Source organism: Quercus robur, chromosome 9 (assembly GCF_932294415.1).
Source record: "Quercus robur chromosome 9, dhQueRobu3.1, whole genome shotgun sequence".
NCBI lineage: Eukaryota > Viridiplantae > Streptophyta > Magnoliopsida > Fagales > Fagaceae > Quercus > Quercus robur.
In genome coordinates this window covers 39,886,367-39,900,351 of record NC_065542.1, presented here as the reverse complement: position 1 = coordinate 39,900,351, position 13,985 = coordinate 39,886,367, and the positions used below count along the sequence as shown (strand labels likewise).

General features: G+C 35.0%; 1 protein-coding gene across 2 annotated transcripts; it reads right to left on the bottom strand.

The window, feature by feature from the left end:
* Positions 1-7,678: 7,678 nt before the first annotated feature.
* Positions 7,679-12,491, bottom strand: LOC126698317 (phosphatidylinositol 4-phosphate 5-kinase 1-like). Of its 2 annotated transcripts, XM_050395465.1 has the most exons (9): positions 11,013-12,491; positions 10,760-10,924; positions 10,390-10,555; positions 10,077-10,187; positions 9,796-9,989; positions 9,562-9,692; positions 9,375-9,468; positions 8,450-8,568; positions 7,679-8,329 (listed from the first exon to the last, which is right to left on the bottom strand). In XM_050395465.1, exons 1-9 carry the CDS (start codon positions 12,146-12,148, stop codon positions 8,259-8,261), a joined length of 2,187 nt encoding a protein of 728 aa, XP_050251422.1. In that variant the 5' UTR covers positions 12,149-12,491; the 3' UTR covers positions 7,679-8,258. The 2 variants fall into 2 exon arrangements, with proteins under 2 accessions (XP_050251422.1, XP_050251421.1); XM_050395464.1 differs by having other exon boundaries at positions 7,679-8,568; positions 11,013-12,489.
* Positions 12,492-13,985: the final 1,494 nt, after the last annotated feature.

The following is a 13,985-nucleotide window of genomic DNA, read 5'->3' as shown; positions in this document are numbered from 1 at the left end:
TTTGATTATAAAATACAATACAATAATTCAGTATTTCTAACAAGAACAATTTGTAGGTGCAAGGGCATTTTTGGCAGCTCATTTTCATGAGCCTTTTTCTCCATTTTAGTAAAACATTTTGATGGGCTTAGGAAGAAAACACCCAAACTCCGCCACTTTTTGTTTCTCCCCACTTTTTGATCAAATACCCGCTAAAAATATTTTCTCTCCACTTTTTTATTCTCAATTTTTTATTATTCCTAAAATCTTTCCAAACAAACCGACCCAAAGAATAGACGGTTTTTTCGTTTGTTATCTACTTATGAGTTGTCTGTAAATATCTATGTTTTATATATTATTTTCCCACTCTCACCACCCAGATGATCTTAACTTTGTCAAAAAGACAAATCAGCACAAAAGCTATTCCAAACTATAAACAATTTACTGAACAAAGTAGATAGCACATCAAGTTAGAAAGCCTTGGTCAGTTTAGAATTACATACCGAACTTAGGCCAATTAAAGTCACAATTCAGAAATGTTTCCATATTTGCATGGAAAACACTTGATTGGTTGCGTGCAACGTACTTGAATCATAAATGTTTGGTGTGGATTTGGAGTAAGGGCTAAGATTGGTTTTGTGTGAAGATCTTTGTTTTCCCTGAAGGGATTGTAGTTAGGGTGCGGAGCAAAATGTAGGCCAGGACACAGGCACTTTATGAAGGCACAAACTAGTTGGCCAGACACAGACAAATGTAACTGGACCAAATTTTCATAAATGTAAACAAACTGTTCTGCATGTCTGGTTCCAAGGAGAACAGCAGAAAAGAACAGGGAATATGAAAATTGCAGTGTCCTCAGTTTGCATTATTAGTCTGCTTGGGACTGTTGAGTTTTGCAGCTTCTTATTGTAGGGTGGAACCTTCCCTGCATTTGAAACTCGAATGCAAGACAAGAAAAGTCCGTTCAGCTGCTTTCAACACTAGGTAGTATAAGAACGGAGCAACATAGAATCGTAGACTCGTAGTAATAACTGTGGTAGTTCTGTTTTAAATTTCAGACTTAAGAGCTTTTCTGTGTCCCCAATTCAGACTGGTATTCAATGAGATATTAACTATTAGCAAGTTTTGATCCCTCTCTCTCTCTCTCTCTCTCTCATAAATATATTTAGAGAAATGCTAGCGAGTATCCTTATGATACTGATTAAAAATTCAGTTAAAGAAAGATTTTATGGGAAAAAAAAAAATTAATGTTTTGACAGGTTTTTCATTTCCCATAAAATTAATGTCAAAACTTTTCTAAAATAAATTGTTAATGAATACTTTTAGAACACTCGTTACTCGTTAGCATGACCCATATATTTATGCAAAATTTAGGTACAGAAACTTAAATATCCTTTTAAAATTCAACCATTTGTCTCACTAAATAACTCAATTAACAGTATTAACACAGTCCGTTTATCTGTCTTTTTCTTTTCACTTTTGTTTTTAGTTTCCCAAGATGTTAAAGAACCCATGAGAAAATCCAACATTTTTAGCTTTTCAATCTCTCAGACTTCTAAATTTTTAAAGAAATCAAGATTTTAGAAGAACAATAAGGCTGACTTAATTATGTGCATTGCGTTGTCAAGTAAAGGTTTGTTGCTTCTTGTCTGTGGCTAGGGACATAGTTAGAGAAGCAGAGAACTTGAACGGACAATGAATGACCATACCCAAAAATCACAGATCTAAGAATGACCATACCCAAAAACCCCATGTTTGGAATCCAACCAAAACCATCATGTCCTAACAACCAAAACAAACCCAATCCCCAAACCCACATAAAATCAAACGAGGAGAGGAGAAAAGATAAATTAAAGGAAAACTAAAGAACAAACAAAGAAAGAGAAGAGGAGGAAGAGGACGATCGGCGACCACCGCATCACTGGTGTGCTTCCGATGGTTGCAGAGCTCATGGGTTTCAGGCTTTTAGCCTTGGGAGGCTAGGCTAGACTTCAGCGAGAAGAGAAAATCCAAAAGAGACCATGAGTGTGGCTAACGGTGGCCTGCTGTGGCCGCCCTTGACAGCAGCCATGGAGATCCGGTGGTGGAGAGATCTTCAAGTTTGAGATGAGAGTGAGATGATGGAGGGATACAGTTAACAGAATTAGAGAAAGAGAGGGTGTTAACACCGTTAGCTAAGTTATTTTAATATGACAGGTGACTGAATTTTAAAAGGGGTATTTAAAATACAGTATCTAAGTTTTATTTTATATTTATTAAGTAATGTTAAAATCATAAATTTTGCCGCAACTTACTCATGGAGCAAGTCATAAGTGATGAATTTGTGGACTTGCTACTTTCACTCTATCGCTCATGATTTGTCACGTAAGCAAGTTGTGACAAAAGTTATGATCTTACTTTCTACCATTTTTTTTCATATTTATTCTCATGGTGCAGGTTTACAACTATTAAATATTGTGTAGATTCCAGTTTTTTTTTTTATGAACATTGTGTAGATTCCAGTTAAGTCAGTGATATTTTTTTTTTTTTTTTTTTTTTTGAAGGGGATAAAAATTTTTGTTATCAAATAAGATACTTGAAGTTTGAATTATTGCTCATACCAAAAATTGATTCATGTATAGTCACGAGGATTACAAAAAAAAAAAAAAAAAAAAAAAAAAAAAAAAAAAAAAAATCACCATCAAGCAGGCCATAAATTCTATAGAATTTAAAGTAGAAAACTTTGGGTACAAAAGGGAAAGTAATCGCATTTAATGGACATTTCTTCCATTTAGTATTGCAAAAAATTCTCTATTTTAGAGCAGCAAAAAGTTATTATTATTTTTACTTTACATAATCACCTTAATAATTAATACACCCTATATCCTATTCTCTTTTTCATTTCTAGTCTCTTCTCAGCAAAGAAAATTTCATCTCTAGTCTCTAGTAAAGAATGTGCTTTTTTTAAACCATCTAAGTTGTTTTTCCTAATAAGTTATTACAATTTACATGATATGTTCAAATTATATTTTAAATTATCAAATTTATCAAAACTAAATCTAAAATACCAATATAAATCAAAAGAAATTATTTAAATAAGTGTAATAAAATTAACTTATATTTGTTACCATTGGATTGAGTTGAGTTTGAAGAAATTACCAACCTAAACCCAACCCAAGACCTAAAAAAAATAGTTTTCAAAATGTTTTAGTTCATTTATAAGTCTTACTTATCTTTTGCTTGAAAAAAAAAAAAAAAAAAACCCACCCATGACCTAAAAAAAAGAGTTACAACTCAAACCAACTTAACCCACCAACCCACAAAAATCAACTTACAGCATAGAGTTGAGTTTGATTGGATTAGTTTTGTGGGATTGATGGTTTGATGCATATGCCTAATGTTACATACAATTTTATAATAATAAAAATAAAAATTTCTTTTTACACATTATTATCTTTCTTTCTTTTTCTCATAAATTTTTTTCCCCAACAATTGATTAGTTAATAAATTGTTGTTGATTTTCATATAAATTCACCATCTATATTTTATACTAGTTTATTATTTTTAATCACTAATTTGCCAACATAGCCATTAAACTTGAGTACATGCATGCAAGGGTGCAAGTGCAATACATGTTGGGCAGCAGCAGCGAGTATGTCCGAATCAACGACGACAGAGAGTACAATTATAAAAATAAACAAATAAAATCTCTTTCTTTTTCCTATGGTCCAACACATGCACCCAAAGTCGGACCAAAACTTGGTCTCTCAATCAAAAGACTATGTGATCTCCTTCGTATATGGTTTTTCTTTCCTTTTGGCGCTTTTAAGGCATGTATTGTCCACCTAGCTAGCAATGTAAGCCTTCTGTGATACATAGCAGGCCTACTACTATATACTCAGCCACTCTAAATCTCAGTACCACACCCACCCACCCTTCAGTTTCTTGAGAACTGTGCTACCACGCTTCTTTAATACTCTCTCTGCCTAGTCCACTGTTTGGATGTCAAGAAAACTGTTGAGAAGAACAAGAGAAACATAAAAATAAAAAATTTGCTCTGACAATTTACAAATACTGAAGCATGTTTGGTACATTCACTCAAATATATGTTTTTAATTTTTAAATAATATTATATATATTTTTATACATTTTTTCATCCACATGTACTTCCACACATATTTTTTAACATATATTTTTAGTTTTTAAGTGCATATACCCCACGTCTAAACATCTATGACATATATGAATTTGCCACAAACCAACTTAATTTTGCTCGTGTGACAGAAGCCTAAAAAAAAAACAGTAATAGAAAGCCGAATGCGTGGTTAGTTAAGCATTAGTTGTTGGAGGTATTTTTGCTTGTTCACACATGTGCAAGAGAGAATTGTGAATTCAAGTAATGATAAGTTATGCTAGTATTCAAATGACCCCGTGCTATAATACAATGAAAGTATTTAAGTGGTGCTGGAACATGGTGACCATACCTTCAACTATGTATTTTTTTTTCCTACCTATTATCTATAAAAAAGAAAAAGAAAAAAAGGGAGGCAGAAGTGTTAATTAGACTTGTGTATTTGGCAACTCAAAAGGCCATTTCTTTTAAAGCTTATTTTGGTTGGTCTTAAAGAAAAACTTCTCCTTATAAGATGGTATTTTGTGTAAAAATAAACAAATCAGAAAAACACATTCAAAGGCATGCTAACGAAAAATATTTCCATAAAAATAAATAACAAAATGATAACACTTTATATTGAAAGTTTTTATGTTATGTAAGTTTTATCTTGATAAAATTAATTAATGCTCTTATAAAAACTGGTGAAATCTATTCTTTTATTTATAAATAAGGATTATATTACATTACTACTGATGAAATCTATTGCTTTCCTGACAAGTAGCCCACTGCATCACTAGGTAATGCAACCTACTTTCTATACATTTCAAGTGTTGAGCGCATTAATCCATGTTTATGTTTCTCTATTCCACGAATCCCCACCTCCCAAAATGACTCATTTTCAAACCACACCTCTCCCCACCCCACCCCACCCACCCCCCCCCCCCCCCCCCCAAAAAAAAAAAGAAAAACCCACCTCCCTGACCCTTTTTAGATTAAGAGTTTGACTCACAAAAAAACTTAAATATTACAAAGTCACACTAGTTTATTATTGGTACCCATTTGGATTCAACTTAATCCTGTATCTACGTTTTGCAACAACGTTTTCGGTCCTTTTTTTTTTTACCTGCACGTGAACAGTGATTTTACCGTACAGAGGACAAAAATACTGTTCATGCATTGTTTATGTTGGGTCCCACGATACTATTCACACATTTAAAAATTATTTTGCTATAGTGTTTTCAGTTTTCAGTTTCAGTAACAATAAGTTCAATCCAAACAGACTCATTATGTCCACAATTTTCCATTCTTATCTTGAATATGGCCACGTTGAGCTGTGAGCTTTATTTTAAACAGGGAACAAAATGCCATTTCAACTGGAATATTATATTATTTGAAATTACCCTTACGGCCCTAACTTCTTTAAAGCCAGTTCTGCTATAAGGTTCTAATAATAATGAGGTTCTAATAATAAGGTTCTAACATGTGCTAGGCAAAAAAAAAAAAAAAAGACAGTCCTAAAATATGAGGTTCTAATAATAATCTTTCCTATCTCCTATTGGTGTGGTTCAATGCAATTCTTTTTTTCTAATATTACTCCAGAATATTGCATAGCTAGGCAATCCAAATAAAAGTGCATTGATTAGGTCGGATTTTAATTTAATATATGCATCAACAAGCTTCAATAGCTATCATCTTCAATATAATAATTAAAAATCTACCTTTCCAGTCAAAAAAAAAAAAAATATATATATATATATATAATAATTAAAAATAAAAATAAAAGTCTCAATGGAGTTTTAAGGGGTATTTGGTTTGTGTTTTTAAACAACCATTTTCAGTTTTTAAACAATATTACACGTATTTTCACACACACTTTTTCACTTACATATATTTCCACAAATATTTTCAAACAATGATTTTCAATTTTTAAACACATATACCAAACGGGTCCTAAATGTTAAGAAATATAAGCGATTAGGTGTATCATCATTCCTTCCTTTTTTTTTCTTTTTTTTTTTGGGAGGGGGAGGGGGGGGTGGTTGTGGGGAGTCAACTTTGTCCTACTTTGGAGCTAAAAATAAAAACAAACAAACAAAAATGAAAGCTTCACTAGGGTATCATTTTTAGAGAAATGCAAACTTCATCTTGGTTAAGGTGTGTGGAACTTTGCCTGAGTCTTTAACTTCGAAGCCCAAGGGTGTGACTCAATGTAAAGGTAGAATTCATTTAGGCAAACAGTGGACAATCTTTCCAGGAACGATTTTAATCTTTAATTTCTCTAAAGCCATTTTTACAGAATTGACAACAAATATAATCAAAGAACAGTGAAATACAAAAAAGTTTCTCTACTTTCACTATTAATTACAGTTCATGTTGTTCCTCAAAAAAAATGTTTACAGTTCATGTTTCATTTCATTTCCTGGCTTCTTCTCCATGTACCCTTTCAAGATCAAAAGAATTTGAATTCACAATATTTTTATGATTAGGCAATAAGAATGTTCTTTAACCATTTTCCTTTAATCAGACAAACAGAATTTGAAGTCGCAATAGAGTATACAAAGATAGTTATACCTTGATTATTAAAAATAAATCCTGTTTGACAATGCCAATTAACAATAAAATAAACTTTGGCTGCATGATCGATTCATCAAATAATATAAAACTCTAGAAGCATGAAATTTTAGACACATCAAAACGGCTGAAAATCATTAAAAAGCACACACAATAGCGGCATCATAACGCTATCTCATAATTATGAGGTGATAAGTTGTTAATCTCTAAACTGTAAAGACAGCAATTTTTTTTGGTTATTCAAAAATTGTAAAAAGACACGAGTGGACTTTGATGAAGAATGGACCCAGCAGGGGCAGCAAATTGCAATCCATAGTGTAATGAATCTCATGGTGATGGATGATATACCAGTGCTTTGGATCTCAGCAATCAGACAATAGAAGCTCCCAAAAAGAGAACAAGGTCAAAAAGAGAAGCAAAGGGGGGGTACTGGAAGAGCCCTCTCTCTCCCCACCTCTCTGCCACTGTCTTTGACCTATGCAGTAAAAGGTTAAAAAACTATTGCACCAGTCCCAATGCCCTAATCGTGTCACTCTCACAAAATGACTTCATTACCCTCCTAAACACGGAGCAATAACAATTTATTAATGAGTGCTTGTCACGTTGTTTGGTACTGTATAGATTCCTCCTCAACTTACAGTTAAGGAAGATGAGAGAACGAAGAGGAAGAGGGGGACCATTGTTTGGCCAAATAGTTTTTATTCCAACACTTCAATTGCGTTGTCAAGTTTAGTTTTACCTTATTTAAATAGTAACATTCAGTTCTTTCCAAACCAAAGTGTACTACTATCCCCATTATTTAATTTTTACTCTCTGCCTTTGCAAATAAGTTTTTATTATAAAAAATAAATAAAAAACAGTAAAAAAAAAAAAAAAAAGAAGAGTAAACAAAGTGAGTAGAAACAAGAAACGCCAGCGCATCTTTCTCTTGCTTTCTCTCCTTTTCATGTCTTTACCCTTTCATTGCAAAAGCAACGCAATGACCCCATTTCTATAAACACATGTAAGAGAGTCCATTTATATATAAACAGCTGATAAAAGAGAGAGAGAGAGAATACCCCATGGGTCCTCTCTAGCAATGTGATTCAAAATAAGTATTTTTGAAAAATATCTTACAAGGAAAAAAAAAAAAAAAGAATTTATGGAAAATATGGAATTCCATAAACTATCCGATCCTTTCTATGATACTGTACACTTATTCCAAGTCTCCCCTCCCATTTTGAATCTTTTCTCTAGGGAACATTTTTCTCAGTTCCCCATACCTATCTTTCAAATCTTCACATTCCTTGGTTACCACAAAAATTTAACCAAAAAAGAAAAGGCATATCAAAATCCACATTTCCCATCCCCCCCTCCCCTCGCATGTACAAGTTTTCTGACCTTCCAATATCCCATTACTACGGCTGTATCTTCAAAATCAGCCATTAGCAATTTAGCACCTTCCATAAGCCGCTTGCAGTGGCCTGGCCTCTGACCCATCAAGTAGTATTTGCTCCAACAACTGTTGGAAATTCTGTATGCTTCACAGCCTTTTTTTTAGAGGGGTTCAGATCTAAGTGAGGATTCTTCTCAATCCTCTGGCACTGGTTTTCATTACCAATATTCCATTTTAGAGCTACCAGTCTTCTATGAATGTTCTCCCTATGAAATCCCGAAACCTCTTTGAGTAGAGCTTCGGATCAACGGCTGAAATAGAAGTTGGGTCAGCTTGTAAGGACTTGTAGGCATGCTCTAATTTCTTGCTAATATCATAGTCCTGTAAAATGTCAATGATCCCAAAGTAAAGGACTACTTCGTAGCTCTCACCACTGCGTGAAGGTGTCAAACGGCTTATTCCACCCGGGGTATACTGATCAAAGTCACTCCTTCTAGCCATCCGTTCCGCTCTTGCAGGCATATTTGCTCCTAACCTGATTAATGGTTTCCTGATAGACATGGTTTCAATTTAAATTCAGTACATATGATTTCCCCAGTTCCTCGATAAAATAGACATGAAAGTTTCATTTTCTAACCAAATTTAACACATAAACATGCAATTGAAATGAAAGATCAAATCATGTCATTACTAAAAAAAAAAATACAATAAATAAACCAGAAGACAACATCATGCCAATGCATATTAAAAGATCCCTTTTCATTTTTTACATCCCTATATATAGGTCTATCCCCTGGTATCATTTCTACCCAATAAGTAAACACAAGGGGGAAGAATGAATAATTGTAAATGCTAATCTTGTTTGATTGAAAAAACTCAGCTCAGCTAGAATGAATTCTATCCAATATAATTGTTTTTAATAATGGCAATTATGAAACGAAATTGGTACTTTGATCATCCTTCGCAACAAATTTTATCAACCATTCAAAAAGAAAACGCGCATAAAGGAAATTTTAATTCTTATCAATGAAATTTAGGACCATACCCTGTAAATGCCCCCACATACAACTGTTGTCTACTGAACTACCCCCACAGAATCGCCAAGACACCCCAAGTCACCCCAAGTCACTTTCAATAGCCCCATCAAACACGTTCAAATACAATTGAAGAAATTATTGGCCACCATTTATACCATAAAAAATAGGAAGATAGAGCCCAACCACAATCCATTCTCACAGTTCTTTGTGACAAAGTATTTTGAAGTATTAATAATGAACTAGAGACCACAATTATGAACACTTGATACTTAGCTTTAGCTCAAACTAGAAAACAAAAGAAAAAGGTCAGAGAACATACCTGCCAGATAAAACTCTATCCCTATCTTGTAGCTCTGCTTCAAGGAAGCGACATCCACGCATATACTTTTCATTCTGATAAGAATCCTTTTTACCTGCAAAGGGCACACATTCAGCACAACATTCTTATGGCTCCACAAATCTATCTATTCATGAATTATTTGTGGAGTGATGCTATAATTGATTACCAGTACGCAAAAGGAATGGCGATAAACCCATTTTGTCACATGTATTGTCATCACGAAAGTGAAGACCAACCAAAAGACTGTAGTCCATGATTCTCTCCGATTCCAAGAACTCACAATCCCGATCAATTTGTCTGAACAAGGTTTGAAGCACATTAAAACAGATGCAAGAACCAGATGGAGAATCTGAGTGAAGCAAATTGAAGTAGGAAATGCAAATACACTCAGTGAACTTACTTGATGAGGTCTTGGTACCAACTTCTTTGAAGGCGAAACACAAAATTAAGATCATTGTCCTTGAGGGTTGTGGTTTCATCAATCTCACCCTCAGGCATGTCAGTCGTGCGGCCAAAAGATGATCCTTTTAGGTCAAATCGCCTATGGATCCGATACTCTGAGCAGAATAAATTGCCCATTACAATGAACCGGGTCTGCTTTCCAATCACAATACACAAAAATCAGAAAACAAAAAACCCATGTGAACCAAACCACTCAAATTTGTCCCCACAACACATTACCTTCTGGCCACCAATCGGTTTGACACAATGCACCCCAAAGAATCTTGTCACCAGGGAATTTTCATACCGACATACATGTTGGTAATAACTTGGAAGCATTCTAATTAGCACCTATAAAAAGATTACCAAACTTGAGATTTCAATCTAATTGCCCCACCTCTAACATGTCTCCCTTAATTATTAAAGTAGAGTGGTCACTACGAAAAAACAATTTCCAATATGCTAACAAAGCCTATCGAAATGCATTTATAACTCAACTCAGGCAAATTTTCAAAATTAACAAGACAAAAGTCAAAAGGGAGTGGCCACCGACCTTGACTTCTGATTTCCTCACTGTTTTGATCATAAATCTATCATCCTGTGTAAGGTAAAAGCAGCTTCCACTCTTCCCCGGAGAGGAAAGCTCCCGAAGGGCATCGGAGCCACAAATAGCCAGCATGTAATCAGCAGGATCTACTTGGAACCGCTCCCTCAAACGTCTGAAATAAATATATACATATTCCTTACAACCATAGCGCGCACACAAAAAAAAAAAAAAAAAAAAAAAATGGCACTAGTACTGGACATGTTAAAGCAAGCAATGCAGCAAAAACATAGCATTCTTATCCTCTTACTACATAACCCACAAACCTTAAATCATAGCCACACATACTAGATAAGTAGACAGATAAATAAAACAATACCTAAACACCATGGGACAATAATCTTTCCATCGAAACTCAGTAGACTGGTGGGGCGGCGTAATCTTGGATCCCTCTGGCGGAAACCTCGTCCAGAATTTCTCCTTGGGATCGAAATCACTCTCCTTTAGCTCACGCAATATGGAAGCATGCTTCCCCACAGAATACCTACACAACAATCAACAATCAACATATTAGATCCACTCAATCAATCCACACACATAAAACCAACAATCTCAATCCTCCGTAACAATACCTAATTCCCAATTGAAGATTAAGCATCAATTCATAATTCTTATGGCCTTTTGATATCATCTGCCCTGGCTTCTTCGCCTCCCCGGGAAAACAACATGGACTCCGTCTAAACTGGCGAAACCCTTCACGAGGATCCATCCCAATCCCAGTACCATCGCGATAAAACATGGAAGCCTCCACATTGTCGATTATATCACAAGTTATATCCCCTGCTTCCCCATCCGATTCCCAAATACAGATTCTCGGAAAATTCCTCTCCGTCACGCTCCCTCTAGCTCCGTCCACCGACGACCTTTTCCGCATCGTGATCATCAAATTGTCACACCCACCACCATTGCCGTCACTCTTCAAGCCCCTCTCTTTCCCATTTCCCGGATAAAAAGTACCGTTCATTTGCTGAATCTTGAGGTCCTTGTTCCAACTACCAACATAGCAACTACTATCAGGCCAAGTAAAAACCCCGTTCCCTTTCGGAACTCCGTTTTCCCACTCCCCGCTGTAACGGTTTCCGTTGGCCCAAAGCAAAACCCCACGACCCGAAATCACACCGTTTTTCCATTCCCCATCGTACTCGTTCCCATTCTTCCAAACGTAACGCCCTTGCCCATCTTGCACGTTCCGTTTCCAATACCCTTTGTAAAAGTCGCCGTTCGCGTAGCGCTTCTCTCCGTACCCGTGCTTCCGATCGGAGCTCCACGACCCGCGGTAGGTGTCCCCGTCGGATCCGATGAAAGTACCTAACCCTTCCATCCGACCCGACTTGAAGTCCCCCTCGTAGGTCGCCCCAGATGGCCACGAGAATTTGCCCTTTCCGTACGCTTTGCCACGTCGCCACTCGCCTTCGTACATGCACCCGTCCGTCCACAAGTACTTCCCAGATCCGTGCGGCGCGTTCCCTGACAAACCCCCGATGTACAGATCTCCGTTCGCGAGTGGCTTCTCCGCCACAGTTACGCCCACGTTTACGGCGGCGGTTAGCGAAGGTGAGCTAGTTAAGGTCGTTGGCGTTACCCTTCGTGTGCTACCAGCTTGGGATCGACTACGCGCGACTGTTAATATCACTTCGTCGGATTTCTTCTTCTTCGTGGTGGTGGATACGACGTCGTTCGGCTCATCACACAGTAGTGCTTCACGCATTTTTTGTTCTGGCTCATAAAACCAAAAACCCACTTCCAGATTAACTTTATTTATTTTGTTAAAATAAGTAAATACTAATCACCACCGCATTGACTCACTCGCCGGAGTTCGGAGCTTTGGCTGAGCATTTTCCGGCGACTCTAGACTTTTCTATTTTTATTTCTCTCTCTCTCTCTCTCCAAAACTTTCTCTTTAGTACCACCTGCTTTGTGTTTGGGAAAAATAGGTGGGAATCCAAAAACATACATACATCAACACAGAAAGAAGAGAGAGAAAGAAAGAGGAGAGAAGAGAGAGACAATAATGTGTTTGTGACTATATCATATCAATATTTGAAACCAAAAATTTTATTAAAAAAAAAAAAAAAGTAAAAGAGAGAGAGAGAGAGAGAGAGAAATTAATGAGAGCCGGCTTTGTCTTGGGAAACGTTGCTATTATGCAATGCAAGTAATATACCACCAGCTCAGCTTTTTGAGTCTTACTTACAATAATATATATTTTTATAAAAAAAAAAACAAAAAAACACGATGACGAATATACCCTCGTGTGTTTCTGTTATCTTTTTTTGGTCTGAGACAATTGTATGTGTTCATTTTTCTTCCTCCGGTTTCATCGTGACGTGACGGAATCACCTAAGTATTAGAAAGGGTATTAGCATGTAATTTTGGACTTACTCTCATTTCACCCTTGTCTTTTCATTTTAATCAGCTTTTTTTTTTTTTTAATAATTTTCCTTTTTCTCTGTTCTAAAAAGGGTTTCTTTGTGGTCCCTCCACTGTTCCGGTGACCTGTCCAAGGCTTTGACGATTCAATAACTTTTTGTTAAATTATTATGCTTTCAAATTATCTTGGTTGTTTCTCCAAAAAAAAAATTATCTTGGTTAAGAACATTTGCATTAACTTGTGCCAAAATTTTTACTTTAGTTTTATAATATTTTTTATTTTATATCATTATTTTTAAAAATATTTAGATCATATTATTTATTTTAAATCATCTATTGCTTTATATATATATATATATATATATAAAAGAAGTATTTATCAATAGAATTGCAAATAAATAGTAAAATTGTAAATTTACAAAGTTTTACTGTAACAACAATATAAATTTACACAAGTTTGACTAATATGGGTGCAGGAGCGGTTTGATGCATTTGGAGGCCTAAGGCGAGAATTGATCATTTTGTTTTAAATGTAAAATTACTACCAATTAACATAAACTATGTAGAATTTTTTTTTTTTAGAAATTTTATAGACAGAAAAAATTTGACAAAATTTTTCATACTTGTTGATGTGGTAGATTGATAGTGGTAAGTAAAACAGTGGCGTAAGTAGTAGACTTAGATGAAAACTAGTAAAAGTTTGTTAACTAAACTCTTATTATTATTATTATTATTTTTTCAGAAGTATAACATTTACAATATTTTTTACAACAAATCATAGATTTTAAACTGCTTCTTGTTTTCTATTTGAAAATATCACTATAATTATTTTTTTGCTATCAACAATAGGCTGTAACAACTTGCTACTTAGCATTAGTTGTAAAAGTGTTGTGAAAAATATTGTGGACATTGCATTTTTCTCTATTTTTTATTTGATTTTCATCTGGTAAAAAAAAAAAATTTTATTTATTGATTATAAATAACCCTATTGGTTAAAATTTGGGGGCCTTCTTTTTACTTGGGGTTTTAGGCGACCGCATTTCTTACTCCACCATTCAACCGGCCCTGTATGGGTGTTCAATTTAAATTTATACAAGTTTACATTAATTAATATGAGTATTCAATTTAAATTTGCACAAATTTGACTAATATGAGTGTTCAATCAAAATTTACAC